Below are 27,647 nucleotides of genomic sequence, written 5' to 3' on the forward strand. Positions count from 1 at the left end.
GAGTAAGAAAGTAAAGATGAATGACCGACACAAGAAATGACAAATGGGAAGTGAAGAATGTTGAGTACTGTGTAGAATGTTAAATTGTCTCCTTGCACTCTATAAGACACTCAAGTGACCAGTTGCCAGAAGAACATTTGTACTCAAGCACTTCAGACAAATGGGTCGATGCCTGGCCGCTCCTGCATTTGTTTTCTTGGCCTTTGGCAAGAAAAAAAAACAGTTTCTAGGAAAACTTATGGGAGAATTTGTCAGCCTGCAGAAAAGCATAGTAGATTTATGTGATTTGGAGGGACTATAGTTTCTGAGCAGCACTACTGGTACAACTTGAATGTAACCATCACCTAACTATCTTACATGTTTATTACTGCAACATTTGCTGAGAGCAGCAGTATTTACAGAATTCTCGGAAGGAAATACAGTGCATGAAGAAGGCAATATTGATTTATTACTTTCATTGGTTGTTTGTTATATTAATATGGCAGAAGATCTCTCATGGAAAGAACTCATTATCAGATTACCAAGAACATAGCATGATGCACTTAATGGTATTATTTCTCAAAGACAATGTACTGGTGCTATAAGAGATATTGAACAATCTCCCCTCAGTCAGCACTTGTTATTTGCACAATACATTGCATTTTCTTTCAGTACAGTAGAAGTACTGTTCCACGGCTAATAGATCGGTCTAAATATATCGGCAACTGTTGAATATAATACAATTCAAAATGTGTCCTTGTGACTTAAATGATCCTCCCACTTTTCCTATAAGGATGAGATTTATGGAATTAAATGCAGTTTTGACAAGCATTGGTATTGATAAACAAGTACGGTCTCACCGAGCAGCTAGCATGACTCTACACTATCAACTCGTTTCAATTAATGTCCCTCGTTTTCTATGGTTACTCCTGTGCCATTTTTCCAATAAGTGCCATTACTTCTCTGTGGTTATCTTCCCGTTACATAATCATTGCTCTCTTTTTCTTAAGTTACTCCTGGACAGGTCAAAGCATACAGTTCTAGTACAGAGTATGTATACTGTATACTTACTTATGTTACTGCAGACAAGCCCTCAACTGCCATTGACATTTAGGTCCTCGATGTTTCAGCATCCAGGCTCTCCCTACGAGGCCTAAGGTTTGTGTCAGTGCCATGGTTGGATCTGCTTGAAATAAACACACACTAAAAAAACAAGCAGCATATAATATGTTTTTGGAAACAATATCAAGGACTCAAAAGGATCAGTGTTTTAACAGAAGTAAACAGACCAATCTCTTGCCTATTACTGCATTTTATTGAAGGCTATGGAAAAAGCAACAAGGATTATTTCCCATCAAAACAGAACCAAACTTAAAACCAAAAAAACATTCCTCTACTGCCTGTTGAGTTCAAACCTCATAACTGCCATCTTTAACAGAATACGAGTACAGAACTCTTCTACTGTCAAACTAGTAAAGAAATTAGCATAATAGTAAGAAAGATCTTTTGAGTTTCAATGATAGGTAAGGCTGAAAGCATAAGGCTGTAATTCTGACTCCTACTCAACTCTATCACAGTGTCAAAGGAGCTAGTGTCAGGATTATCTCCTTCCCAGGGAAGTGACCAAGCTAATGAACCACGTTAATCCATAAATTCCAGAAGAATTGATTATAAAGACAAATGTAGGCTAACTTTTTTTTTTCTTAACCATCATTTTAGATGCAAAGTAAATAGTTTTTCTCCTTTTACAACAAACAATATATTTGTTTAGACCATTTTAAGATTGTGGATGAAAGAGATCTCACATGCCACTTGTACAATTATTTTCTTTTCTACTATTAAAGAACCTAGGTGCCAATATACAGTCATTTACAGTATAACCATTCTTCATGGTGTGCTTGCAAAACTTCCACATAATCAGTTGCTCTGAGAAGACCTATTGGAAAATGGTTCTTCTGTCAAATCAAATACAAATCTTTTGTTTCTACCTCTACAAAGTCATCAGAAAAAAAGGTAAAATCAGAAACAACAGCGGGGCAGCAGGACAGCTACACATGACTTTCTCCAAGAGTGAATCAGGAGAAAGTCACAATGGCTCACAATGTGACTTTTTAACAACCACAAGTCAAAAATTCATCAAGTGTGTGGACACACCCTAATCGCATGTTACGTTTGCTGTGAGTTTTTCTGTAAGATATGATTAATGTCAACAACTCAAAATGAAGATTTTAATGCAACTTCAGCCTAATCCGCACAATCCTGCTGCACTGCTCCAAGGCCTTCTACGACTGTGTTTTACAAGTACAATGATGTGTGAAGATGTACCATTGAAGAACAGATGGGGAAAAAAAGAATGAGAAGTGAGACAGTTTTTGGTTATTAAAGTGCTCCGACACACCATCAGTTAGCAGCAGTATGTATATACATATAAATGTGGTTCAGCACTCTTACAAATCACCTTTAAAAAATCATCCATTTTATGGTCAAGAAACATTCCCTCTAACCCAATGCAAAAATAAAGAAAAACACTCTAAGTTCTTTCAGTAGTTACTTCAACTTGACCTCTGGTTATGACAAAACTTTTTTTTTTCTTTTTTTTGTTTAAATGGAAGAAAAATGAACACAACGTAAAAACAAAATAAAAAGTAAAATATCATCATGCAGAATATCATCCATACTTTACATACATACAAAATTACATTTCTTTTTTTTCTTTTAAGAATAGTTTGTGTAAACACTGCTTTAGGTCCTTCAGGTTTTTTTTTTTATCCATGTATAGATTAGATTCAACTTTGTCATTGTGCAGAGTACAGGTACAAAGCCAATGAAATGCTATCTGCTACAATCTGTATGTTTTTTTCTTTCTCCCATAGAAAATAGTCTGAGGCTCCCGTTCTGGCACCTGCAGATGATTTTTGCTTGATACCCCTCGACCCCCCTGACTTGTATACTATCCCTCCAATTTTCTACCCTTTACACATTAAAACCACAGAGAGAAGAAACTAGAAGAAATGAGTGGAAGCTCTAGTATGGTGATGTTTTATGTGGGCTTTTTAAAAATGTGAAGGTACATTGACATTTTTAAGCACTCACATAAACCCCATCTTGATAAAAAAGGGTGTAAAGGAATCCAGATAGTAGAGAAAGAGACACGGGGTGTTAGCTGAGGGCAGTCGACAAGGCTAGGTCTGAATATAGATAAGGCATAGCACAGGTAGAGAGGCTGGGAAGGTTTGGATCCACATGTTGGGAGGATTCATAGCCTTTCCACTACATCTTCGGAAATGGGGGGAGAGGGTAGCATTAGGCAAAATACGCTTGTGTAAGGTAGTGAGGGATTGTAGATGTGATTCAGAGGCCTTGGAGGAACTCCTGGAGTTGCCTGACGAGCTCTGTGTCCACGGTCTCCATCAGGACCCCGAAACCCTGGTCTCCCATCAGGGCCTGCTGTGCCTTCAGCTTCTCATAGACAAACTGCTGGAGGGAGACGCTGTGAACCGGATCCTCCAGGGCCAACTGCACATAGACAAAGATAAAATGGAAAAATTACATGATGTCCCAAAGTTAGATTTGTGGCAGAAAGAAGATAGTTTGCAAAGATATTAAATTTACCTCCAGAAAATTTGCTGCTCATATACTCAGGTATTGTTAGACATGTACAGCATTCAGAGATTGAAATTTCCTGTTGATATTGGTGTTATGACACATTGAATTCTAAATGAAATAAGCCAAGACTTTTTGTCAAGGGTCTAAATAAATTAAGTTTTGCAGAATTTTTGAATAAATGCGGAAAACCTCATACAGGCTTAATTTCTATTTCAATCGCTGCCTCATCCCCTGAGTAAATGCACAGCAGCTGAATATTTGAGCAGCAAATTAAAGTTTGATTCTTTTTGGAAGTCTGCACTGATATGAATTTACCCATTTCCTTTTCTCCCATTCTTCCTTGCAGATTTGCTAAAGATGGCAAATTTTCTAGAAGGATCTCTTTAATTTACATACATAAAACGGGGGGAATAAGTACAAAACCAACCACACATTGCTCATACTCATAACTGTGAACTACACAAATTACCGTAGATAGTGGTCAATCAACACCAGACAGTAAACATTTTTCTCAAATGAACTAAAGAGGGCTACTTAAGGGTCATCCCCAGGCGTTTTCACCAAACAGGCAAGACTTTATTTGCAAGAAAATGTCTAAAGGGGCCCCAGATGTTACCAAAAATCGGTTGCTTACCCCTGATTGCATACGTGATCTTTTCTAAGGGCAGAGTTGCTGTTAATTCTGAAAGCCATTTACCTATCCTTGATCTATCCACCTCTTTCCAAGCAATTGCAATGACTCTTTTGGCCAACAACAGGCCTATGTCTAAAAATAATTCTTATGTTACAATTAGCTGGGTACTGTAGATACCCAACAGAATTTTTTGGGGGCTCTAAATGTAATTTTATCTCTAATATTTCCTCAATACACTTTTTCACTTTCTTTATTTGAGAAATTTGGCCTTTTACATTATTGTGTATAGTGCCAGGTTTCATTTTCTGTGTAGCAATAGCCTGAGTCAGTGTGTTCATTTTTCAGACTTTAACAATTGGCATTGTAACTCAAGACTTCTTTTTTGCTGCAGAAGAAAGACTGCTCTCAGTCTTTCAGAGTTTCTTTCTATAAACTCTGCCCTTCTGTCAAGTGGAGTTTGTGCAATGAGCAATCCCCTTCAGCTGAAGCTAAGTATTCAACCCAGCAATGCACTGCACTGACTGTCAGGTCAACTATGTAAAAAGATGACATTTTGGGGAAGAGTTACTTTACAATATCATGGTCAATTAATGATTGTTTTGATGAAAGGGTTCAGGTAAGTCAAACAAAACTCATTTCAAAATCACTACCTTTGGTTTTCTGAGTTGGTAAAGATGCACTTCTTGTAGTGTACAGTATGTGCTTACCTCAGGGATAGGAACGTGCAAAGCCATATGATACATGTGACTGTTTGAATTCTACATTTAATCTGGAGCAAAGCCACATATCACTTTTCCATTATGCAGGGTTCTTGGTGTTGCACAGAAAAATAAAAAGTATACAGAGATAAACCCTGAGCTCCCTGCACTATTCGACAGGAACAAACATGAAGCCACGTCTACGCAGAGCTACTTTCTAAGCAACAATGAAAGCTGCAACCACCAGCTCATTTAAACAATGCGCTGAATTATACGATTAATATCATAAGACAGCTTGATTGAGAAGTAAATCACACTAATCAAACTAATCACACTATTAATTGCTATGTTATATACCAGCAAAAGTATTACTAGCAGTTCACCAACAATGATAATAAATTTATATCAGTGTTTCAAGGCACTTGAGGACACCTTATAACACACTGTTAAATTAAAAAAAAAGCAAATACGAGGCATGAGATACAAAATGATTTAGAATAAATACAACTGCATAGAATCCATATGGTTGCATCATGTGTTAAAATCATAGACTGTAAAAAGAATGGACGTAGCGTCCGTGACGTCACCCATTGGTTTTGGGGAGTCGTTTTTGTGACTCAAATATGGCGGCCTGAACAGCGCCATGTTGGATTGGCCGGCCGAGAACCCGCCCACTGGCCTCGAAGCAGCTGTCCACGGAGCTGCTCGGACCTGTCACTCAACGTTTCCGCGCCCTAATTGGCCAGAGTTTTAACCTAATAACAGTAAAACGGTAGAGTTAAAAAAAAAATTCACCCCCCTCAGAGTGTGTGCGGGGGTAGAAACTATCGATTGAGACAAAAAAACGTTCTGACACCAGGCTTTGATCATGTTTATTGAGGATGTAAAATTGGCGATTTTAACATGGGGGTCTATGGGGAATGCTCCCTTCTGACACCAGCCCCCAGAGGAAGCCGAGGGGATTGCAGTTTTTTGAACGCGGAAGTGAGCTTCACTTCTCAGATCCACAACTGCCCCCTTGGTTAAAATGAATAGGTACGTTTGAAAAGGTGTGTTTTGAGGTGGGTTGAAGATAGGAAGAAAGCTATTATATTATGGATGTCTTGTGGCAGTAAGCCCTAGAGTCAAGGGGCAACATGGATGAGTGCTCTCTAAACCTTGTGGTAGTCAGGTGGGCGGGAGGTGCAGTGAGATTAACAGAAGAGGGGGATCTATGAGTAACAGGCAGATGTACAAATATGGAGAAGATCAGAGAGACAGAGGGAGGAGGTGCAAGGCTGTGAAGTGAGTTGAAAGTGAGAAGAAGCAGCTTGAAATCAATATGGTGTTTAACAAGGATGCAATGTAGTTTGCCGGAGGAGAGGAGTAATATGTTGTGTTGAAGAGGTTGTGGTAATGATTCTGGATTCTGCCTCCTGAACCAGATGAAGTTTATGGAGGAGTTTGTGAGGAAGGCCAGAGAGGATAGAGCTACAGAAATCAATGCGAGATGTGACTGAAACAGGAGTGTTGTGGATTTTAAGAGACAGAAATGACTGATGGTGCGTGGATGGAAAAAATGTTGATCTTAGTCATTGACATGGGCTTGGAGGTACACGGTGCTGTCAAGGACGACACATGCACAGCCAACTCCAGCTCTGCTCATGGCTCCAGTTGGGAGTCCCATCGGAGTTCGTGCCCACCTCCTCAACATAGGTGGCGATGTACATCATTTCAGCGGGTTGATACAAACCCCTTTCTGGTTGACTTTTCTGTCTCCTGGTAAATAACTGGAGAGGGTATGAGAGCTCTCAACTAGAGATTCCAGCCTGGATGTGCTGTACAGCGTTCAGGGCTGAACAAATATATTGTACTGTGTGACACATCAGACAAGGCACTTTTTTTTCTAGGCAGGGTTTGGGCCAGCGTCATCTCTAGTGTTGTGAAGCATGTGTATATACTGTACATTGTCCAGTTTCAGTCAGATTAAAGCGTCTATGCAGAAGAAAATCAGTTTCTGGGTGTTTTAGCTAGATTTCGACAAGTCCAGTCTTTACATGCACATCAGTTGTCCGGTTATATACGGATTAAGGCCATAATTGGTTTTTTTCAACGTACAAAAGAGTGAGTTTGAGAAAATCATAGACAATGAGGATTTAGGAGGAAAGGATATTGGCTTGGTCACATGGAGACACTGAAGTCACTTCTGACAGAAAAGAGAACGAACAAACAACTCATACATGTTACCGTGTATGACGTACAGTATACAGAAAACCGGCGCTAGAGACAATGATTCAATACATACAGCCGCCGCCGTGCATCTTACACTGAGAGCCACACTGGGAAAATAATTCTTGACAGAGTGAAAAAGAAAGAAAAAGTTGGATGGCTGACTCGAACCGACACATTTCTCCAGGCAGGCACACTGTCATTTATTTTGTGTAGAGCTAAGCAGGAGCTGAGGCAATCACAACAGCACAAAACATTTTTTTTAAAGCCTGTTAAGAAATTACAGAGGTAGGCTATAAAAGTCCAACAAACACCATTCAATCAAAGCTCTCTTATGTACTGCATGGGCAACTTTTGCAAATAATTCCTATGTTTCACGATAAAAGCACGACAATTGTCTTAAGAATCTGAATCTGTCAAAAACTCAAACCTCAAAGTGATAGATCTGTGTGTGTATTTATGTGTGTTTGTGAACCTGGCTTCATTTCCCCATAGATTAATTATTGTTACTATGTGATGTTGCTTGACTCACCTCGTCTAAACAATTTCAAAGCGGGTCAACGTACTGAACTACACATACACATCTCCTTTATGATGAATCAAACAAAAACATTTGGATAAGAGAGAGCGCTGTTAACTCGCATCAGGCCCAAGAGAACCTCACAAATCACCAGGGGAAAAGAAAAAGAGACAGGAATTTGGACCTTTGAGAAGCACAATATTGTAATGGCAGCTCTTGGTCTGTAGTCAATCACTGGAAAGAATACTTGTCATGCTAATTAGTCCTTTGTCATTACACTGCAATCAAACTAGTGAAGAGTGGCTGTTGGAGAGTGGCTTAATGGAAAAGCTGTCATCTAACCTGCATAATTACCTTCAGTGCAAGGACCTGCTGGAGGCTGGAGCTGTGTCTGTGTCTGCACAAGATTGTATCCTCTACGCTTTACTTCATCATCAACTCTAGTGTGTGTGTGGAGCCAAATATCAACGCAATGTAAACATTTTCAATGAACATGATCGTTTTGAATGTGAAAATATTTAGTAGAAACATCTGCATTTGCACTATGCCAGAGGGAAAAAAAATCAAATCTGAGAGAGAGAAAAAAGTGTGTACAACAGGTTAAGATGAAACAGATGAACACACAGCTTAGCTGAGAGAAAAAGTCGAATGTAAACAGGTTGTTATGAGTAGACATGAGCTTAGAGGAAAAATGTTCTACATAGGCAGCAACAGAGTGCTGAGATAAAGAACAATATGCCGAGGACACCTGCTGTGCTTAGACTCTGTGCACACAAATCACAACTGATACAAGAGTGAATCAGTAAGATCAATAAGCATAATGCACCGTCATCCCTGGGGAAGAACAGAAGTACAGATGAGAAGAGGAGAAAAAAACAAAAGAGGAGGCACAAGCCAGGTAGAAGTGAGGATGTGATTACAAAGCTGAGAAGAAACGGGGAACACAAAGAAAACACGAAAGTAACAGGAGAATGAGGAGTACTGGCATTATGACATCGTAGCAGAGATCAACATAAAGAAAGCAAGAGACGCAAAGGAGATGACGTGGGACACAGAGAGAGTGGGCAATTGCAGCTGTACTGTACCTCATTGTTCAGGACCAGAGGAGGAGGAGGAGGAAAGAGAGGAGTGAGCAACATGAGAGTCGACAGCGAGAAATGAGGCAACAGGGTCCGTGGAAACCTTCATCTCTATTGTGATCCCCAGACTGAGTCCCAGTGGCACCATCAGTGTTGCTCAAAAGTGGCTGTTGTCAGTGTTTTTAAAGCTTATACCACTGCAACACACGCACACCTGAACACAAGAGCAACGAGCAACTGGCATGTTTCCAGCTCCAAGTTCACTGAGTGACAGGTCCACAAAGAAACACAGGGGTTTAATCAGTAGCTGTTATCAAAATAATCAATTTTTTCTTACTTTCTGACCTACAGTATAATACTGTATTTCTTTTTTCTTTTTTTTTTTAAATGTCCACTCCTCTCTGCTCCTCATTTCATTCCTCTCCCCTCAGTCATCCTCTCATCACAACAGGCTGCTCTATTCAGCAGAAAAGCATATTTGCACTGTAGCAGAGGACATTAAGAGACTCAGTCAGGCAGGCAATTGTTAACTGAAGTTTATGATGCAACAACCTGTACTTTTCCTGCTCTTATCTCAAATCCCATAGATCCTCATGTCTCCAAACACACAGATACAGTGCACAAGTTCTTTGTGTGTGCATGAGTGTGATGTAATGAGCTGTGGGAGTGTGTGATGTATTAAAGTGTAAACCAAGAACTGTATTGTGTAAGGAGATGCTGACAGCGTGGGGTTCAGTGGATTACACTGCAGGCAGATGTTAATTTCATCAGCTAATTTCTGACACATCATCTGCAGGGCCTCGCCAGCCAGTCGCCTTGGGCATCACTGACTAGACTTGCCAAGTGCTCCCAGAAGATTGTGTTATCCACAATAAGTGATGGCAACACAGATTTTTATGTTGTCATACTGATGAGAGGCAACAAATACAGATGTTATACAGATAAGACGCTCCGGTGCTCGAGTAGCCGTGGTGGGGCGTCGAGAGCAGTGCTGACCAAGCCGTGGAGGGCAGGAAAGCACTGAGTTCGATCTGGTGTGACCGACGAAGCAGAAAAATGTCCTAAGCTAGTAGCGCCCAGCGACAGAAGCTAAATAAGATCCGTCTATGGACAGTTAAGCTAGCTAGCCCTGGACGCGAGATATGCTCCGAGTGAGAAGAGGTGTTTGAATGAGGGTGGTGCCGTCCGCATGAGCTATTTAAGGTAGGTGGGACTACCTGTGGCGGACGGACACGTTCACCAGCCAATCAGGATTGGCGTAATGAGATAAATGCTTCTGAGGGCTGCAGCAAGGTGTGCATCCCATAGTGAGACATCGATCGAAATATTATGAAAGAGAACTGCAATTTAAGCACCATCCCCTAGCTGCTTTGCAATGCTGGTAGCTAAATCAAATCATTTTAATATAGCAGCATTATCTCACTAAATCCACATAAATACAGGTTAATGAGAACAGCGTGACTGACACCAAAACAAGATCATTGTTTAATATTTTCACAATTGTCTATCTAACGCTGCCCCATAGGGGAGCTGAAACTAAACTGCAGTGGAGATTTATTCTATTTGACACCACTATACAATTATATTATAATAAGTATATATAATATAATAAAGAATAAAAACATAAAATGGTTAGGTTTAGTAAGGAGTAAAGCGCTGCTTTGAATGAGTAATACTATAAATGGAATGGAGTTGCTAGTTTAATGTTACATGAATGGAGTGGGAGAAATAGTAAGAACAAAGGCAGGATGCGAATATCGAACAAGTGCAGTGAGCTAAAACTGAAATTTAAGCTAATAATAAGAATCCACTGAAGTTTAGAACCACAGTTCATTTGAAGTTTCCCTCTGTCTGATTAAATTCTACTGTAACTCTTATAGATCGCTATTCATTTCACTTTTTCTGTCTGTAGGGAAAAAAACTGAGCATCAATGTTAGTTCTTGCATTTGAGCAGTTGCCTAATGCCTACTGTAATAATAGCCTTCCTGTCACTGTTCTGTATGTTCACCTTTCTGGCTGTCAAAACAAACCAGAAAAGAAGAAGCACAAATTAAGGGCTCTGTGTTACTTATCATGAAACATCATCTACCCCCACACATACAAAGCACTGGTCACATGAGGTCAGTGGTCAGTGAGTCTCAGAGAGCCAGGTTACTAGTGTCCAGGATTTCAGTTAATGTCTTGTAAATGGTAGACTTGTCTCACTCCTGCACAAATCAGTAAGTCAATAGCCTAATTGAATGACACTGTGACCTATACAGCCTGCTGCCCTCACATATGGATACCATGGTTACCATGATGTCTTATCAGCCATTTCTCCAGTGTCCCTTCACCAAGCTGGGGGTTTCTCCCGCTCCTCTCCTTGGGCATCAGGTGGATTTTATAATTCAACTACTGTATGAGACAGCTGTTAATGTGGTGCACAGCATGGTGTTCTCACCTACAAATGCACCAGCTTTACTTCATACTGAGCAAGTCTCTTTTTTATGATGAAAGACAGGAAAGAGTAACTTCATTAACTGTTTTGGTTTCAAAATGTGTAAAAGCAAAAACTGAAATGGTGATAAACAATCAAGAGCACCCACCTAATGAATGTGGGTGCTCTTGATTGTTTATCATCATTTCTGTTTTTGCTTTTACACATTTGAATGTGATTGCTGCTGATAAGTGTTTTACAATATGAAATCTTAAGAGGCAATGCCCACCTGACAGTGCTGGAGAAGCTTCCCTAGCAATTACATTACATTAAATAAGACTAGAAGGAAGTTATAATTTATCTCACTCTCAGAAGACCAGCGCAGACAAAAGGGGTCAATCAAACAAACAATCAGAAGTCTCCACACTCACTGTTATCCCATATTTTAAAGAAGAAAGAATACATAAATCCCAATAATAAATCTTCTTGGCAGCAGGCCCTGACATACCAACCTAAATATGGCTATTTTCACCAGACTTCATTGAAGTGTGCCAAGTTGTCCAAAAGGGAAGTAACAACTTTTATTAAAATGTTAAAATCAGAGAGACCTCAGAGAGGTGAAACGGGAGAGTGATGGGAGCCTCTGGACGTGAAAGGAAAAGATAAAGGCAGCTGACAGACAGGAGGAGGAGACGATGTGTAATGAAAAGAAGAAAGGAGTGTTTTGCCCAGTGGAGAGGTGAAGCAACAAGAACATATTTAGTGGACAGACAAAATGACCAGGGGATGAACTGAAAGTTAAAAAAGCAATCTGCATAAAAATAAGGAGTGCAGTCAATGTGATATTCCTGTTAAGGCAAAAAATGCAGGGATATGAAAAAAAAACATGAACTGAGTAAAAGAAAGAAGAAAATGTGATGGAGTGAAATGGAGTGATGATGAGAGGAAAGGAAGGAGAGGAGAGGAGAGGAGATTGACATGCCCCCTGCTGTGGCTCACTGATAAAGAAGCAGTGGTCTTCATGCCTGAGAGAGTAGAAGATAAATGAGAGGCAGAATGAAAAGAGAGAGACAGATGAGATGTGAAGAAAGTGGAGGGGTATGGAAGTTGCCTAGTGAGCAGATGAAGAGGAGAAAACGCTAAGACGGAATGTAGTAGGCGAGATGAGCTGAGAAGGGTAAAAATTGTGCCTATGACAACCATGATGGTAATGATGATGATGATGCTGTCATCCATGGCAATAAAAGTCATGTCTGCAGTTACCTGAGGTAAATTGCCCATTAAAATAAACACAAGGTAAACTTGTTCAATTTGTATTGTCATTACCAAGATTGTCCAAGAGTAGGCAAACAATTTTGGTGTTTGCTTCTCTCTCTATCACCAGTGTTTTCATACAAACAATTAATGTGAAGCAGCACAGGTTTGGTAACTCCTTAAATTAGGTTGGTGTTATAAGCTGTTTTAAGAAACAGGTGGGAGAGGTTATGCCTGCCACAAACCAGCATGAACCCAAGTCTGTGCTCCACAGGCGTCACTACTTTTTTGCCCATTTTTGGATTAGCCAGGAATTTGGCTAAGTACATGCAACTACATGCAAGATGGCCACACCGGAACTGCCCACTCAGTCCGCGTCTGCATCTTCATTTACAGCCTGTGGTGCCAACTGCCTGGAGGAGAACACAGCTGATGACGACAGACAGGCAATAGTGTGGATCAAGTTACTACAAGAAACAGAAAAATGTCCCACAACACACAAAACACACTTTGCATGTCAACTCCTGTGGTTGTCTGTATAATTCTTTTTTTTTATTTTATTTTTTTATTGTTAACAAATCCCAGGAAAAGACCAAAAGCAACAATGAGGTGCTGCCAAACCTGATACAGCTTATTCTCAACCAGAGACATCTATTGTCTAAAAATGATTAAAAACACACAACAGAGCCTCAGCGCTGCACTGTGTGACATGTTCTTTTATTCTCAGGCACTGCTGATAATTTTAAATCGATACACCCCATGTAAGTAATAGCAAATGTTACTCCTACAATTCAGAAGGAAGCATTGGGCTCGCGGGTGAGTGCCAGAGACAGGCCGAGGAAGCTGGGAAATACTGAGAATATAAACATTGTTGGTTTCGTCTATTCATGGGATTTGTTGACAGCGAAAATGTAAAATATTCCCCGCCTTGCCAACATCTGAGGTGGGGGAGAACTTTCTGGGCATGACAGTCTGTGATTATGAATGTTGAGGAATAAGGGAGGCAAGGGATTGTTTGCATGCATGTATGCCAGAATTTATGGAAGCATATGCGAGACTGTAGCCAATAGGTATTATGCGCAAGTGAAAGTCTCTCTGCATGCGTGTATGTGTTGGCGGAGCTACAATGGCCTGGTGGGAATGGGCCTGCTGAGTATCCCAGTCTGACATTAATCCTATTACCTCAGGCTTCTCCCACCCCAACTCATGCAGATATATGCTATCTACTGTTGTCTCAACATTGCATTGAAGGACACCTACATGCGTATACTTACAGACATGTATCTGTATGTACAAGCTGAAAAAAATACATAGGAATGCACGGCCCTGTCTGAATGCTTTCTTATTCTCATAGTTCTTATATTCTAGACACAAAGGAGAGAGATCACAGAAAAACCTCCAGAGCACAGATATTCCAGTCGGGTGCAGATATTCAAACAACCTCACCTTTACAATGACAAATTCAGACAGTCTGCTGATTCATTATAAGACCTATATCCCAAGATAGGTGACCCATTTATCACCGTCTCAGAAGAAGTTTTTTAAGATAATGACAAAACTGGAGTTGCTGTTAGGTTCTATCAACTTTGGATAGGAAGGAAATTAGCACTGTAACGCTGTTCATCTGTTAGTTTCTGCTGTAGTCCCCTAAGCTTAATGACATCACTGGGGTCATTTCTTTAAAACTGACAAAGCTCTTGCAAGGCCCCAGGAGACGTTACCACTACTGTTTTCACAGGCTGTGAACACCATGCCTTGTAAACTGAAAGCGGCGAAGTCCCTTTATAATTCTTCTAAATTAAAATAAGCACCATTAACTTCATAACTCCATTCCAGGGCTTCTTAATTGCCCCATTTATAACTGAGATTAACATTTCTATGTCCATGATCATTTAAATTATTCAATTTAGACTCATTTGGCTACTCGGATACATTTTCAGCAAAGTGAGAGAAAGCGATGGGTATGTTTTAGCTGTACAGTGACATGTTGAAGTAAACGCCCACAGCCAGCATCTCTAATGACTGTGCCCATGTCCATGCCTCAATGACTCAGCTCATCAAGACATGAGGAAGAACTTTAAGCGAGAGAAGTGTTAGCAGTGTTAGCAGTGAGCAGTTCTGGAGGCCTTACCCCAACACTAAGTACACTAAAAACACTCTCAGATCAGACAGGCAGCGACTGCAGGACCGCCAATGATCCAGCGCAAATCTGACCACAATCATACATCAAGTTTGACACCAGAAAATCCTCACTGTGTTACAACCTCCCTAGACGATTACACCAAACCAAGAGGTGACTTTGGGACACTTTCCAATCTGGGAGGGCCTTGGGCAGTAACTTAAAGTAGTGTTGCACCGATACCATTTTTTGGCCCCCGATACCGATTCCGATACCCGGCTGTGCAGTATCGGCCGATACCGATACCGTACCGATACCACATCGTTTGAAAAAATATATATATATAAAGAGCTTTTTTTCTTCTAATACTATAATCCAGTAGAACTTTTTTATTGCCTACCTGGTAAAAATGTTTAAGTAACACGTTATTTAACCTTAACCTTTAAATAATGTTGAGGGTCCAATGTAACCCATTTTTACATTTAGGAACAGTAAAAACACCCCAAACATTTTTCCTCTGACTTGACCAACACAATAGATTTGATACATGAAATGGTCTTTCCTGCCACTACACTATGATGATTACTGTATTTAACTACATAAATCACAGTAGCATAAACTGATTGGTTGAACGCAGCCTGATGTAAACATTAATAAACTCAGTAACCAATCACACAGGCAGCTCCATGTTGTCCATGTGTGATGTTCAGGGACAGGTCTGAAGACAGAGCTCTGAGGTTGAAGTCCTATAATAATGAGATGAGATGAGAGACACCTGTGACAGTGACAGGTCTGTACGTCTTGACCACATGTCATCTGATCAGCTGCAGCAGAGGAGACACCTCCTCTCTCCCTTGTGTGCTCAGTGCGCTGCGCACACATTTAAATAGAGATCCTGCTACGTTATGTCGGCTTTGCTTGTTTACATTTCACAAAAAACTCCTAGAAAATTAAATTGATTAACTGCAATTAATTTAATTGTTTACATCCTTACTTGGCTTGGCATGCACTGAACATGTGTGATCACACAGCAGTGAGTGTCGGGCGAGAGAAGACACAAGGCGCTGCGTTAGTTATCAGTAAATGGCATCGGTGCGTCATTTGTTAGTACTTGTCGATACCGATGCCAGCATTTTTGTGCGGTGTCGGGCCCTCTACCGATACTAGTATCGGTAACACTAACTTAAAGCAACACTATGATGTTTTCTCCTCAAAATAATGTTTCTAAACTCATTCAAGTAGCCTATATGAATTTGGTGCCGGTACCGATGAAGGTGACTCGTAAGCTACTGTGCTTCTCCAGGAACGACACAGGTAGCAGACAGTTGCCCATCTCAACCAGAGTACCAGTACCCCTTATCCTACATAGTGTTGCTTTAATACCACGATTAGCATTTCCAATGTGTTGCTCCTCTGATCAAAGAGCAGTGCCACAACTACTGGTGTGGTCTGCTGCATCTATAAGCACGACCGAACAACGGTGACTTCACAGTGTGCTAACACACAAGAGTGCACCTCTTCCCCTCTGCAGTAAGGAGGGACGTTAAAACATCACAGGTCAGCAAAAAAGTTGGGTTGGTGTTAAATTTATTGTTGTTTTTATTGTAGTGTTGTCCTTCAACTCAAACTACACCAGGCTTTTCCATCACTGGCCTCCTTAACTAGCACATTTCTTTAAAGTAAATAGAGTTGAAAATGCTGGTCCTCTTATGTGGATTTCAGTGTTGAAAATGTTTGTATGTGACTGTCAGCCTTTTACAAAGATGACAGAAATACTGCTGCTAGCTACTGTACGAAACCAGAGACGCTTTGACGAAACTCAGAATATAAACTACAATACAGCTTTTGTCAACAAGTGTATGGTGATTTTCAATGGGCCTATATTTTGCAAGCCAAAGTTTTGATATACCTTATCATAATTTTTTTTTTTTTACCTTTTTCCTCTTTTAAATAGACACACTACGTTTAGATGGAGATATATGTGAGTGACAACAGTGTGATTGGCTATACTAAAACATGAAAGAGGCAATCACACAGTTGGAGGCAACAGAGCCAAGCTACCCTGATAGGATGTAACAGAAAACTACCAATCTTACCAACACAACTCTTTTCCAGATGATGACAATAATTACCAACCAACCAAAGAATTAAGATAGACGGAAATATTGTATTTCAGTATTGACGACAGTGATGACACACTTGAAAATCATTGAAAATGCTTGTTGCATTCGTGTGGACATCGTCTAAAATAACAACTTGCACTGGTCAGATGAAAGAGAAAACAAACAAAGCATGACAACAGTGAGCTGAGAACTCAAGGTCGTGTACATTTATCAGAGTTATTTTCAGGGGCAAAGACTGATCAACCATAGGGACAATAGACAGCAACATTAAACAGCCATTGAGAAAGGAATATTTTCTGGAATCAAAACAAGTGTAGGACAGGAAAGGTTGCTGCAACAGTCATAAGGAAACGAGCAAAGACAGGGAGAACAAGAAGACACAGACAAGCACACACCTCGTTCTCCTAATCTGAGCTTTCATGAATTCATGGTCTCTTGATTTAGAGGGGGATTAGAACTTGATTGCAGTAATTTCCTCACCAAATGAAGGGGCACAAACTGTAATACCCTAATTATATTATAGTAGAGGGCATAAATGTTAGAAGCCTCTAGGTGTCTGTCATAAGAGTGTATCCTACTTACTGTAAGTGTATGAGCGGCTGGATGTGTGTATATTAGGGGTGTAACGGTACACACAAGTCACGGTTCAGTATATACACTTCGGTTTGGGGGTCGGGGTTCGGTACAAGTTTGGTAGACCAGACACAGATTGAATGTAAAACTAAAAACCATCTTTTGTTATTAAAGTAAAAAATAAATAGACTAAAACATAAAACAAGTGCATTAGAGTGTAATAATCCCATTCATTCATTCTAGAGGAAAAAAAAACACCCTGGTAGAACTTGACGACAACTGGCTCCAACTCTTATAAATACAAGAAACTAACATCAATGTTGTTACACAGGTAATGTACTGTATGTAGGCTATAAGCCATTTGCTTTTTGGTCCTGTCTGTGTTCATGTAAAGAGGCTGCTTAGAAGCAGTGGGGATACAGTAAGGTGTTGCACACAAGTTGTCTTTCTCCTTCCACCAGTATCGACATATCGGAGTGATGCCGTCTTATATGCGTTAACATGTTTGATGCGTTTCTAGCGATGCACCGCACATCCTTGAAACATCACCGACTGTCCGGTTGACCACTCATGTGCCGTCGCCATTGTGTCATTTACTGAGAAGCCAGTGTTCCCACACGGGCAGCTCCTTATTATACAGTCTATGCTCTAACTCCACACCATGGATGTATTGTCTACTGTATGATTATGCTCCACACTCTCTTTTCTTCCTTGTCTGTTATGACAGCTGCTGGCAGCGTTTGGGCTCATTACTGCCACCTGGATTGGAGTGAGGGCTCAACTTTAAAAAAAAAAAATGTATTTAGACGTATTCATAATATGACTGTGTGCACCGAACCGTGACCCCCGTACCATGACGGCACGGGAAAATACAAATACCGTTACACCCCTAGTGTACATAAACACTGAGTATCTGTGTGGAGATGGACGGTGGTTAGGGAAGACACCTATCCTCCCACCAATATAAAAAACAATAGCATTTTGATCCTAAGCCGAGAAAATGTTTATTATCCTTTGTCTATAAAAGCAGCCACTATACATTTCCACATTTGCCCCATCATCTTCTTCACCATACCCTTACACCTCCCTTAAGTGCCTAAAAAAGCCTGGTAATTGTGAGTTTTTACTCAAGCTTATACAGTCAACTAGAGCAAACATTTCTATGCCTCAGCGCCTAGAGCAGATGTGCTCATGTTTGTTTCTGTTTACATTTCTACATTAACAATTCCATTTCTTTTCACTGTAAAAATACAACAGAGCGGCATTCATCATGTTGGCTTCGGTGTGTTTTTGTGCTTGCGGTTAGCTTCAGTTTCTGGAGATCGCTAGTCAGAAGGAGCGCAAGGTAAATCTTTCATTGTGAGCTGTAAGGTGTTCAAAAACGATTTGACACTTCTATTTTTCAATTTTTTTGCCTAAAAGAAATGCCTTGGAATTTTTCATCAAGGCAAAGATTGGGTACCAAACTGATTTATATTGATATGGCAAACAATGAAATATGAAGCCAGGGAGATGCCTATGTTTACAGGGATTGTAAATTCATGTGCTCCACTGTTTCAACAGACTAAAATAAATGTGCAGAGTCCTCAGCTCCATGACCTCCATGAAACTCCTTTTTCTTACCTATAATGATTCCACGCAGAATGTGAATTTAGCTTCTTTATTTTGGTTTTTGGTTTTATTTTTGTTTACTTCAAATCAATTCAATTTCCCTTACAATTAGTTTAAAGACAAAGGCTTACTGAGTAAGAACCTGAAGGATGTCATGACTGTCTAATAAATGTAGACCCATAAATCACTCTGGCATCAATCACTTGATTGTGAGATTGGCTGTGACTCTTGCAACTAAAGCTTTGAGCGACAAGCTGGGTCACACAGTGAAATGCAACATCCTGTCTTAAATCTGCTGTGCCATCTGGCAGGCACTGAAGGACCAATTTCTGCTTTTGTAAGATGGGACCTCAGGAGGGGAAGAATGCAGTCAGCGGTTTTTGATGTTTGGAACTTTTTAAAAACATCACAATTTTAATGAGGGAAAGCAGAGGAAAAAAACAACAATAATCAAATAGAGACAGAGCAAAGTAACTTTAAGTAACTTTGAATGTCATTGTAATATAAGTTTTAAACTTAAGATTTATTACTAATGGGAAACATTGTTAGACTGAAACAGAATTGCAATTTGTGATACACTACAACAGCTATCTTGGTGCTAAATTGGTTCATTTATAGAGAGATTTTGATCTTTGCAAAAATAAAGTACATTTTAAAAGAAAAGCAATTTAGCATATGATATATTATTATTATGACAAAGATCAAGATAGGTCCAAAGCAGGAGGAGACTGTAGGCATCTCAAAGAGAACCCGTTTATTTTGGTTCATGCAGCAACTGAAAAAAAAAGTTGGCTGAGGCAAAACACAGTTTGGTGGGTGTGCTGATTAATGAATTCACAGTCACATCACTGGTCTCATTGCTCTGAAACAGCTGTGGTAATCCCAGTGACGCATGATGACAACGACTCACCAAATGGCAAGAGGCTTCAGCAGAAAATCATATTATGTCCTGGATGGTGCTGAGCAATGCAATCTGAGAACAGCATCCTTAATATTTCTACTCTCCCTTCCATCATAAATACAAATTTTTAATGTAATGGATTTCAAGAATAAAAGATTAAATGCTACATTTGCTAAAAAGAAAGTTGTATCAATAATAGAGTCTTGAGTCATAATGGACCCGACAGATGTACACAACACACTGTATATTGGCTTACTTTGTGGAGGCCTAGTGTTGTTTAATAAATGGCACCAGGCTGTGATTGAAGGCACGTGTCTTATTGAAGGTGGACACGATGGACAGCCGTGCATATTGACACTGTGCTCTGCAGTGGCATTTCAATCAGAGGGTGTTTATCGAGGTACAGTATGTACTCCAAGGAGTTTGAACTGAGGTCAAAGCTCACGTTATCAAGCTGCTGTGTATAATACATAGTAGTAATCACATGTCTCCACTGGTTGGGATGTCATGGGTTTATTTGGATCACCTTTTTTTTCCCCATTATTCTATCATTGTGTAACCTTGCTCTGTGGATCTAGTTTGGTCTTGTTGATAAAGACACCCCAGTCGTAGCAGTATAGTTAACCAAATGCCTTTGGTTTGCTCCATTAGATTCAAATCAATAATACAAGTATTTAAAATGTAAACTGTGGCAATAATAAATGATATTATAATATTATTATTATTAAACAAATTATCAATATAAGTCAAAGGAAGTGAGTTATTGACGTAATTTTGATATTTTGGACATACTTATTTACAGCGCAGTCCAGTGCCATTTCAAGTTTGAAAAAAGTCACACACTCAAATAGTGAATGCTATCTTTAACTCTAACAAGTAATTACCAAAAGGTGAGGCCAAAGTTTTAGGTATCTCTCTGCAAACATTTCAGTGAAGACATTGCTATATTGTGTTGGACGCCTCATTCTCTTTGGACTCTGGTTTGACAGCATCTGTTATGCAGCTGCCAGCTTTAAACTCACAGTTCATTATCCCTCATCAGACAATACTGTTGAACTGCCAGCAATATGTCAATGACTGTTGTATTTTAGATTAACATTTAGTCTCAGTCAATTCAGGTCAATGCTTAATTCTCTGATTTGTGCCTTGTTACATTATTTTATGTATTAATCCATCTGCTCAGAGCAAAGATCAAGCATCACCTGTCTGACTTGACTCTGACTGCACAGAACTACAGATGGGAAAAAAGAAGCATGGAATACATTATCTTTTTTCCCCACTCTCTCCACATACAGTCAAAATCCACATATAGAATGAATAAGCTTCAAACTGGAAATCATGATGTATTAGGATCAATTTAACAACCGTGAATTGTCAGACCGAAGATCGATTATCCTCATTACTTGAAGCAAGCTAATTAACTCCCAATAAATCCAAAGAGCTGACAGTAAACACATTTGTGGCTGCATCATCATATGATGTGCTCAGATGCAACATTAAGACAATGACTCGAGTAATGACTGAAGACGCTAAGTGGACAAAATGATTCTAGCATCCTCCATGGTGCATGCTCTACATTTTAATATCTGGCTGCTCTTTATAGCAGCAGGTTTCAGTCTTGTTAATATGCCACCATGGTACGGTTTAATCAGTATAGCAACACTAATGATAGATGATTAGGTATACTCTGTCTCTGAATCCTGAAAGGCCCTGCACACCCTCACAGATGTTGTCATTTATTATAGCTGCTCAGACTTCTGCTAAGGTTAAACATGGGCTAAACATGAGGTATCTGTCTTATGTGGACATATACTGTACAACAATGATTAGGAGGAATAATTCCCACCATAAAGCCTGGAAGACAATGTAGGGATTAAAAACTATTTCTTAACCTTGACTGCTTTTTGGATCAGGCAAAATTTCACTAAGACTGGTTGTTGTTATTACTGGGTTCAGAGTTTACACTGATGTGTATTGACGTGACATTCAGGATGTGCAGGAAGCTTGATTGAAACATAACTAACACAACTTCCAAGATTAATCAAAAGGATGGTGGCTGTCCAGCTGAACAGATGCAACTGAGATGATGATTGGTCCTGAGGGGTGTAATCAGCCAAAAATAATTAAGATCACCTGTGTGGCTTTATCACAGGTGTGCATGGCCTCCAGTCCAGCCTTGTCATGGCAAACCCTTTGACATTTCATAACAGGGAAAGTATTTGACTACATTAATCAGGCTGCTTTCCACTCAGAAGAGGTCCCAGTAAAGTGCATGGTGGCCTGATCTACTGGGACACTAAATGAGACTGAGCCATCATTCATATTATTACTTACACCTGTGCTTTTCCTGAGTCAAAATGTCTTCTGTGAATATGCTTAAATATAGCAAATTAATGATGAGACTTATTGTATTATACTGTACATCATGTCTTGGTGATTGCTCTAGAAATGTTGTGTCTTTATTGTGACTAGCCTTATTGTACAACAATTCAGTGCCTTGGAAAGTTTCCTATGTTCTACCACAATAGAACTTGGCTTAGGCTACCAGTAAAGCTGCCACTCATTTGGGTTTCTCCTTTGTCTTCATGATACACTGCTGTAGACATAACAGTCGTTATGACCTTCTATGCAGCTGTGTTTAAACACACAATATGTAATTTTCTGCTGCTTGGGATCTCTCAATTAAAACAATGGCAGGACAGAGTTTAGTGCCATTAAGTAGTGTGTGTAATCAACTCAATAATTCAACGCTGGTAATTTTTTAGACCTTTTAGAGCTTGCCATAATTACCGAGCCCACTTGAAATGTCCCACCAGTAAAAAGAGTGAACACCCAAACCCTCATCTTATATGTATTGTGTATAATTGGTTTAACAAACTGTAACTTTTGCACTAGATTTAGGATTTTCTTCAAATGATGGTCAAGAATTCATGTGGGGTGGATTAATGAAAAGAAAAGAATAGAAATAAAACCAGAAATCCACATGAAATATATTGCTTAATTACATTCTATGTAAACGCTATTTCTTAAACATGATTTAAAATCTGAATCTACTAAAAGACCCATTTATTAAGTTGAAGTCCATTCAATGTATTCCCATGTAATAAAATGCCATAAAAAAATGCATTTCTGAGCAACCATGACAGCAAGTTACTCAACTTTTGGTTAATTTAAAAAGTAGTAAACTGAATCATATTGGAAATACTGTATAGCCATACTCTTAGAGCCTACAGTACAACTCCCAGTACTCTCAGGGACAAATGGCAGTAAAACTGAGAAGTGAAAGAGATGGAAACTAATTTTGATATCTGTGTGTGCCTTAGGCAGCACAAAGAAGAATCTTTATATCTTGTGCTGCAAAATAACACTGTCAGAGAGGTCTGTTATTCAACAAAACCAAATTATGCTGACACTGATGGTCTGCTTGAGACTAGGAGCAATAATAAAGCAAGAATAGTAAGTCTTCATTACTAATGCTTTGTGTGGCCCAGAGTGAATTGATAACACACTGAAACTCATTTCCTATAAATATATACCTCAGAGGACCGCTGGAGTCAGTTTTATTGTTCATTAAAATGAAATAATGAAACGCTTTTGAATGACAAAAACAATTTCATGATTAATCTGTAATTCATCAAAGCATTTTTGGTTCACTCTGAGCAATATGAGCTACTGGTTAATAGTGTAACAGGTATCATTTTCTATGTTTTTTTTTTTATTAAACATCAAAGCATGCATATTTAATGGGATTGCCATTTAAAGAAAACTAAATCACTCTAATTGCTAATCTAAGCAAAATAATGAAAACTAAAGGACATTTTCATGCTAGATAATGTTTTCTATTCACCCTGAGCAACAGCCATGGGGCAGCAACATAATAGGTATGATTATTTTATCTTCCTCTTCTCAAATTTCAACACAGCCACAATTAATGTGATGCCCTTTCACAGTCATTAAATCATCAAAAGTTTTACTAGAGGAAGTCTTCTAATTGGAATTTTAACCAAAGTCCCATTTGTACTACGGGTGGCTGACAATATTTGTCATGCCGCATATTTCACTGGGGTTGGGTTTAACTAAGACTTTGGCAACTCTGATCCTCATTTCTTCTCAAAACAGAGTTCAGAGTTAGCCTGATGAAGCCCACACGGGTGAAATGCGTTGCTGCTTGACTTTTTAAATAAATGAATAAGTGTTTATACGACCCCTTTGTGTGCGGTGGAACTCCTTCCCTTTTTTTAGAGTTCAGAGTTAGTTTTGTAGACGGGAAATTGTGCTGGAAACAGTAATTTTCATGAATCCTGATGATATAGTATAGTATTTTGCCATTCTACAGTATCTCAAGATTTGCTCAAGCACTTAATGAATGATTTGTGCCCTGTTATTTTGTTTGTTATGCAGCTGCCAGCCTTAAACTTGTTTGTTTTATTAAAGTCTTTTGGAAGTGACTTGACAGTGTGCGGGAGACCCTTTTTTCCTTTGTTCACTCCTAACCTATGCTCCAACGCACCTGTTTTTCAAGATTTTTTAGGTGTGCATCAGCCTCCACACCCTGCCCTGTTATTTGACACAGTCTATTACTTTCTGTTGTCCATGCTCCTTTCTATAATGCTGTGTAAGGAGTTTTTAGTCTGAGCTGGCGCCAACTGCTTTTGGTGTGACTAAACCAAGCATTCTGCCCATATACAGTACGTACGTGTCTGCAGGGCGTGTAGCTGTGATTGGCTGCTACTCCTGCCCCCTATACCTGACTGGTGGAAAATCTCCGGGAGCGGTGGATTTTGGCAAATACGATTACGGGCTGTAGGTGGGGCCAGAGGAGTTCGATTTTGTCCCAAATTACCCATTTCATCAGAATATAGTGACAGATCCAGCAAATATGACTGAATAATTGTTTCCAACTGAAGCTTTAACGTTTACGTCAACATCGCTAGCTAACATCGCTCTGAGTAAACTTCAAGATAACCATGACAACCGGTCAAACAGTTAAAAGGTGTCGTTCTTTCTGCAGTCAGGTTGCACACATCCGCCATGTTGGTAAACAAATAATCCCTCTATATCAACGTGATGATGGATGTGTCGGAGGCAACCGTGCTTGAGCGCACTTGGGTTCTGGGTAATGTGAGTGGGGGCCAGTGGGGGACGGGGAAGGGGGGGCATTCATGCTTCAGCACGGTATGGAACAACTGGCCCTAGTGTGAGTGCACCCTAAAAATGCAATTTGGTGTTGCTTTGTGCACCCCATTAAATTTAAAATTTTAAGGCCAATAGTTCAGTATTTTAGCAAAAGAAAAAAAAATCAAAACCTGAAACTGTCTGTAAGGTAGCACAATATACCGCTGAAGTTGTGAGGGATTATGTTGGATACTTCATTCTCATCTCTCCATTCATCAGTTGAGACAATGACATAGCCTTCATCTTACACGAAGGGAGTGCATTTCCCATTTGTGGAAGCAGTCACTGGCAACTCCTCACACAAATACAGCATCATCAGCTGTATGTGTTGTACATGTACAGTCGTGTGCAGTAAAAGAAAAGAAGAAAACGCTCAAGTGGATGTGAGCCACCAAGGGAAACAGACGGAGCCCATGTCATTAGTACCCAATGGAGGAAGTCTTTGATGTTGTCTATCCTTCTTCTTGTTTGATGGTGCTGACCTTGTAGATGAAGCACAAGAATCAAATGATGCCTTATGTTACCGAGGCCCGAGCACAGCCCCCAGCCTACTCTAGTTGCCTGGAACATTCAGATCAAAGTGAGGGAACCTTACAAATCCCAGACAAGAGCCTACAAAACATGAACACGCCCCCCCATCCACACACAAACAGAGGGCAGAGAAGAACAAGGTGACAGATGGGGAGGAACACTGAGCTTCTTAAAGGCCCATTACTTGCCACTTCGAAGTATGCAGAACCAAAAGAAAATATATTACATCAGAGATCCTTTTGTGTGTTTTTCACAAAAGTGTTTCTTAATCCATATCACTATGTAACCCTTTCCCATAAAGCTCATGTTACAGCTCGTTTGGAAAGACCGTAAACAAAAGCAAGTTAAGGCATACACTAAAACTTGTTTTTAATACATATTGTGACTGGAAGAGTAGAAATCCACCATCCCATCACAAGATAAGCATGTAATGTGTAGCAGGTAAGCAGGTAATATCTGGCAGACAAAGATGTTATGCAGTATGTTGCTGTGAAGTGTTCATACTCTTCACTCGTTTTCATTTCTGATCAATAATGCTAAACTACTTTGTTTATCATTAATGGTAATTACTACGACATTTTTGGAACTGTGAATGACGCAAAGCTACCAAAGCAGCATGGCTACTGCTGCATAATCCCCCACAGACACATACACACAGTGGGAGAGCCTCTCAGTGGAGCTGCCAACTGAGCTACCACACACTGCCTTACTCTTCTCTTTCATTTTAAATAGACAGGGAAGAAGGTTTCTAACAGACTTTGAGGGCACTGTCAGCTTATGATTACTTAGTTACCAGCAGTTTCATTCAGCTTTATCACCGTCATATGTGACTCACTTGTAATTTCTCACTCACCACTTCATCATGTTATCATCAACATGTAGTAAATGTTAGTTGAGTGCCAATTATTTATTTTTAATTAAATTCCCTGGAGTCATATTTCTGTGCTGTGCTAAATGAAGTAAACTTCCTAACCATGAAATGACGTTCACTTTGGAAAAACCTTTAAATTTGTCACATACATTATGAGAGTCAGGTAAGGTACCCATGAGGAGAAGCTCCCAGATGTCAACCTGGACATAGAAGACGAATAAAAGTCACACATGCTTTACAATACCAGCAGGATAAATGAGCTACAGAGGGAGTAGTAAACTAGAGACAGGGAGGAGAAGAAAACATTGGAGAAAGTGATGTCAGGCCATGATCAAGGTAATTTAACTTTTTTTCTTATATTCACTCTTTCCATCCTTTATGCAGTTGCCCCAAAGGAAGCGGCAGTGTAATTCAAAAAGACAAAACACCACATATCTAGCAGAGAGACTGTGGTTAGACTACTTGATGAGCAGAGCAGAAAGTAGCAAGTAGAAAGTGAGGAAGTATATGAACAGATGAAGTCTTAAGATAAGAACCAACAGGACAAAGATCCTTACACACAGCCTGGACAAAACAGCAGTGGCTAAAAGCCCTGACTTGAACCCAGTCAAATGTCTCTAGAGACGCCTGAATGTTTGTCAACCAAGTCCAATCCCTATCAAGAAAAAGTGTATTGTCATTGTTATGAAAAAACAAACAAAAAAACCAACAGTTAACATTGGAGCATCTTCACACCCGGCAAGGACAACAACCCATATAGAAATAGCCAAACCCTAGTGTTTATGTACTATATGAAAAGGGCTTGAGACTGCAGTGTGTGCAGGTGTATCCAAATATGTGTAGTTAGCATTGCTTAACCTCTTTCACTCCTTCAAGCGCCATTATCTCCAGAGATGTCACATTTCATGTGCCAGTTTTCATATCGAGACTTCCTTTCTTTACCTGCTGCCTGATTGGCAAAGCACCAGAGCCCCTCACCTAACCGTGCAGATGGTTGACATACATGGCAGCTTTTGTTGAAAGCTGGCTAAACAGCGAGTGCCACTCAGTGCAAGTAAACCTTAACATAATTAACCAATGTGGGAGTGATTGCTTGGAATTTATTCATCACATTCTGTACGCTGCCCATCCATTGTCTGGATACATTTATCAAAGTGAGGCACGGATGCACAAACAGGACAGTTTCGAGGTTACTATTTATTATGAGAGGTCCCTCACTAGCTCTTTCTGCCTGGCACAAACATACACATTTTAATGCACATGAATGCTTTCATATAAATATGCACACACCTGCCAAGGACAGGAGCTATAAAGCATGCTAAACTGGAGTCAATAAATGTCACCGGTT

The 27,647-nt window shown here is 39.8% G+C and overlaps 1 protein-coding gene across 1 annotated transcript in view; it reads right to left on the minus strand.

Annotated features, from left to right (window-relative positions):
- Positions 1-1,297: 1,297 nt before the first annotated feature.
- The window catches only part of ipo11 (importin 11), a 121,005-nt gene continuing 94,655 nt past the window's right edge, over positions 1,298-27,647 (minus strand). The window contains exon 29 of the mRNA XM_083979549.1: positions 1,298-3,495. Coding sequence (XP_083835675.1) covers positions 3,331-3,495 — 165 coding nt within the window. The 3' untranslated portion in view covers positions 1,298-3,330. The remainder of the gene's footprint in view (positions 3,496-27,647) is intronic.

This window comes from Trachurus trachurus (assembly GCF_905171665.1).
Source record: "Trachurus trachurus genome assembly, chromosome: 9".
Classification (NCBI taxonomy): Eukaryota; Metazoa; Chordata; class Actinopteri; order Carangiformes; family Carangidae; genus Trachurus; species Trachurus trachurus.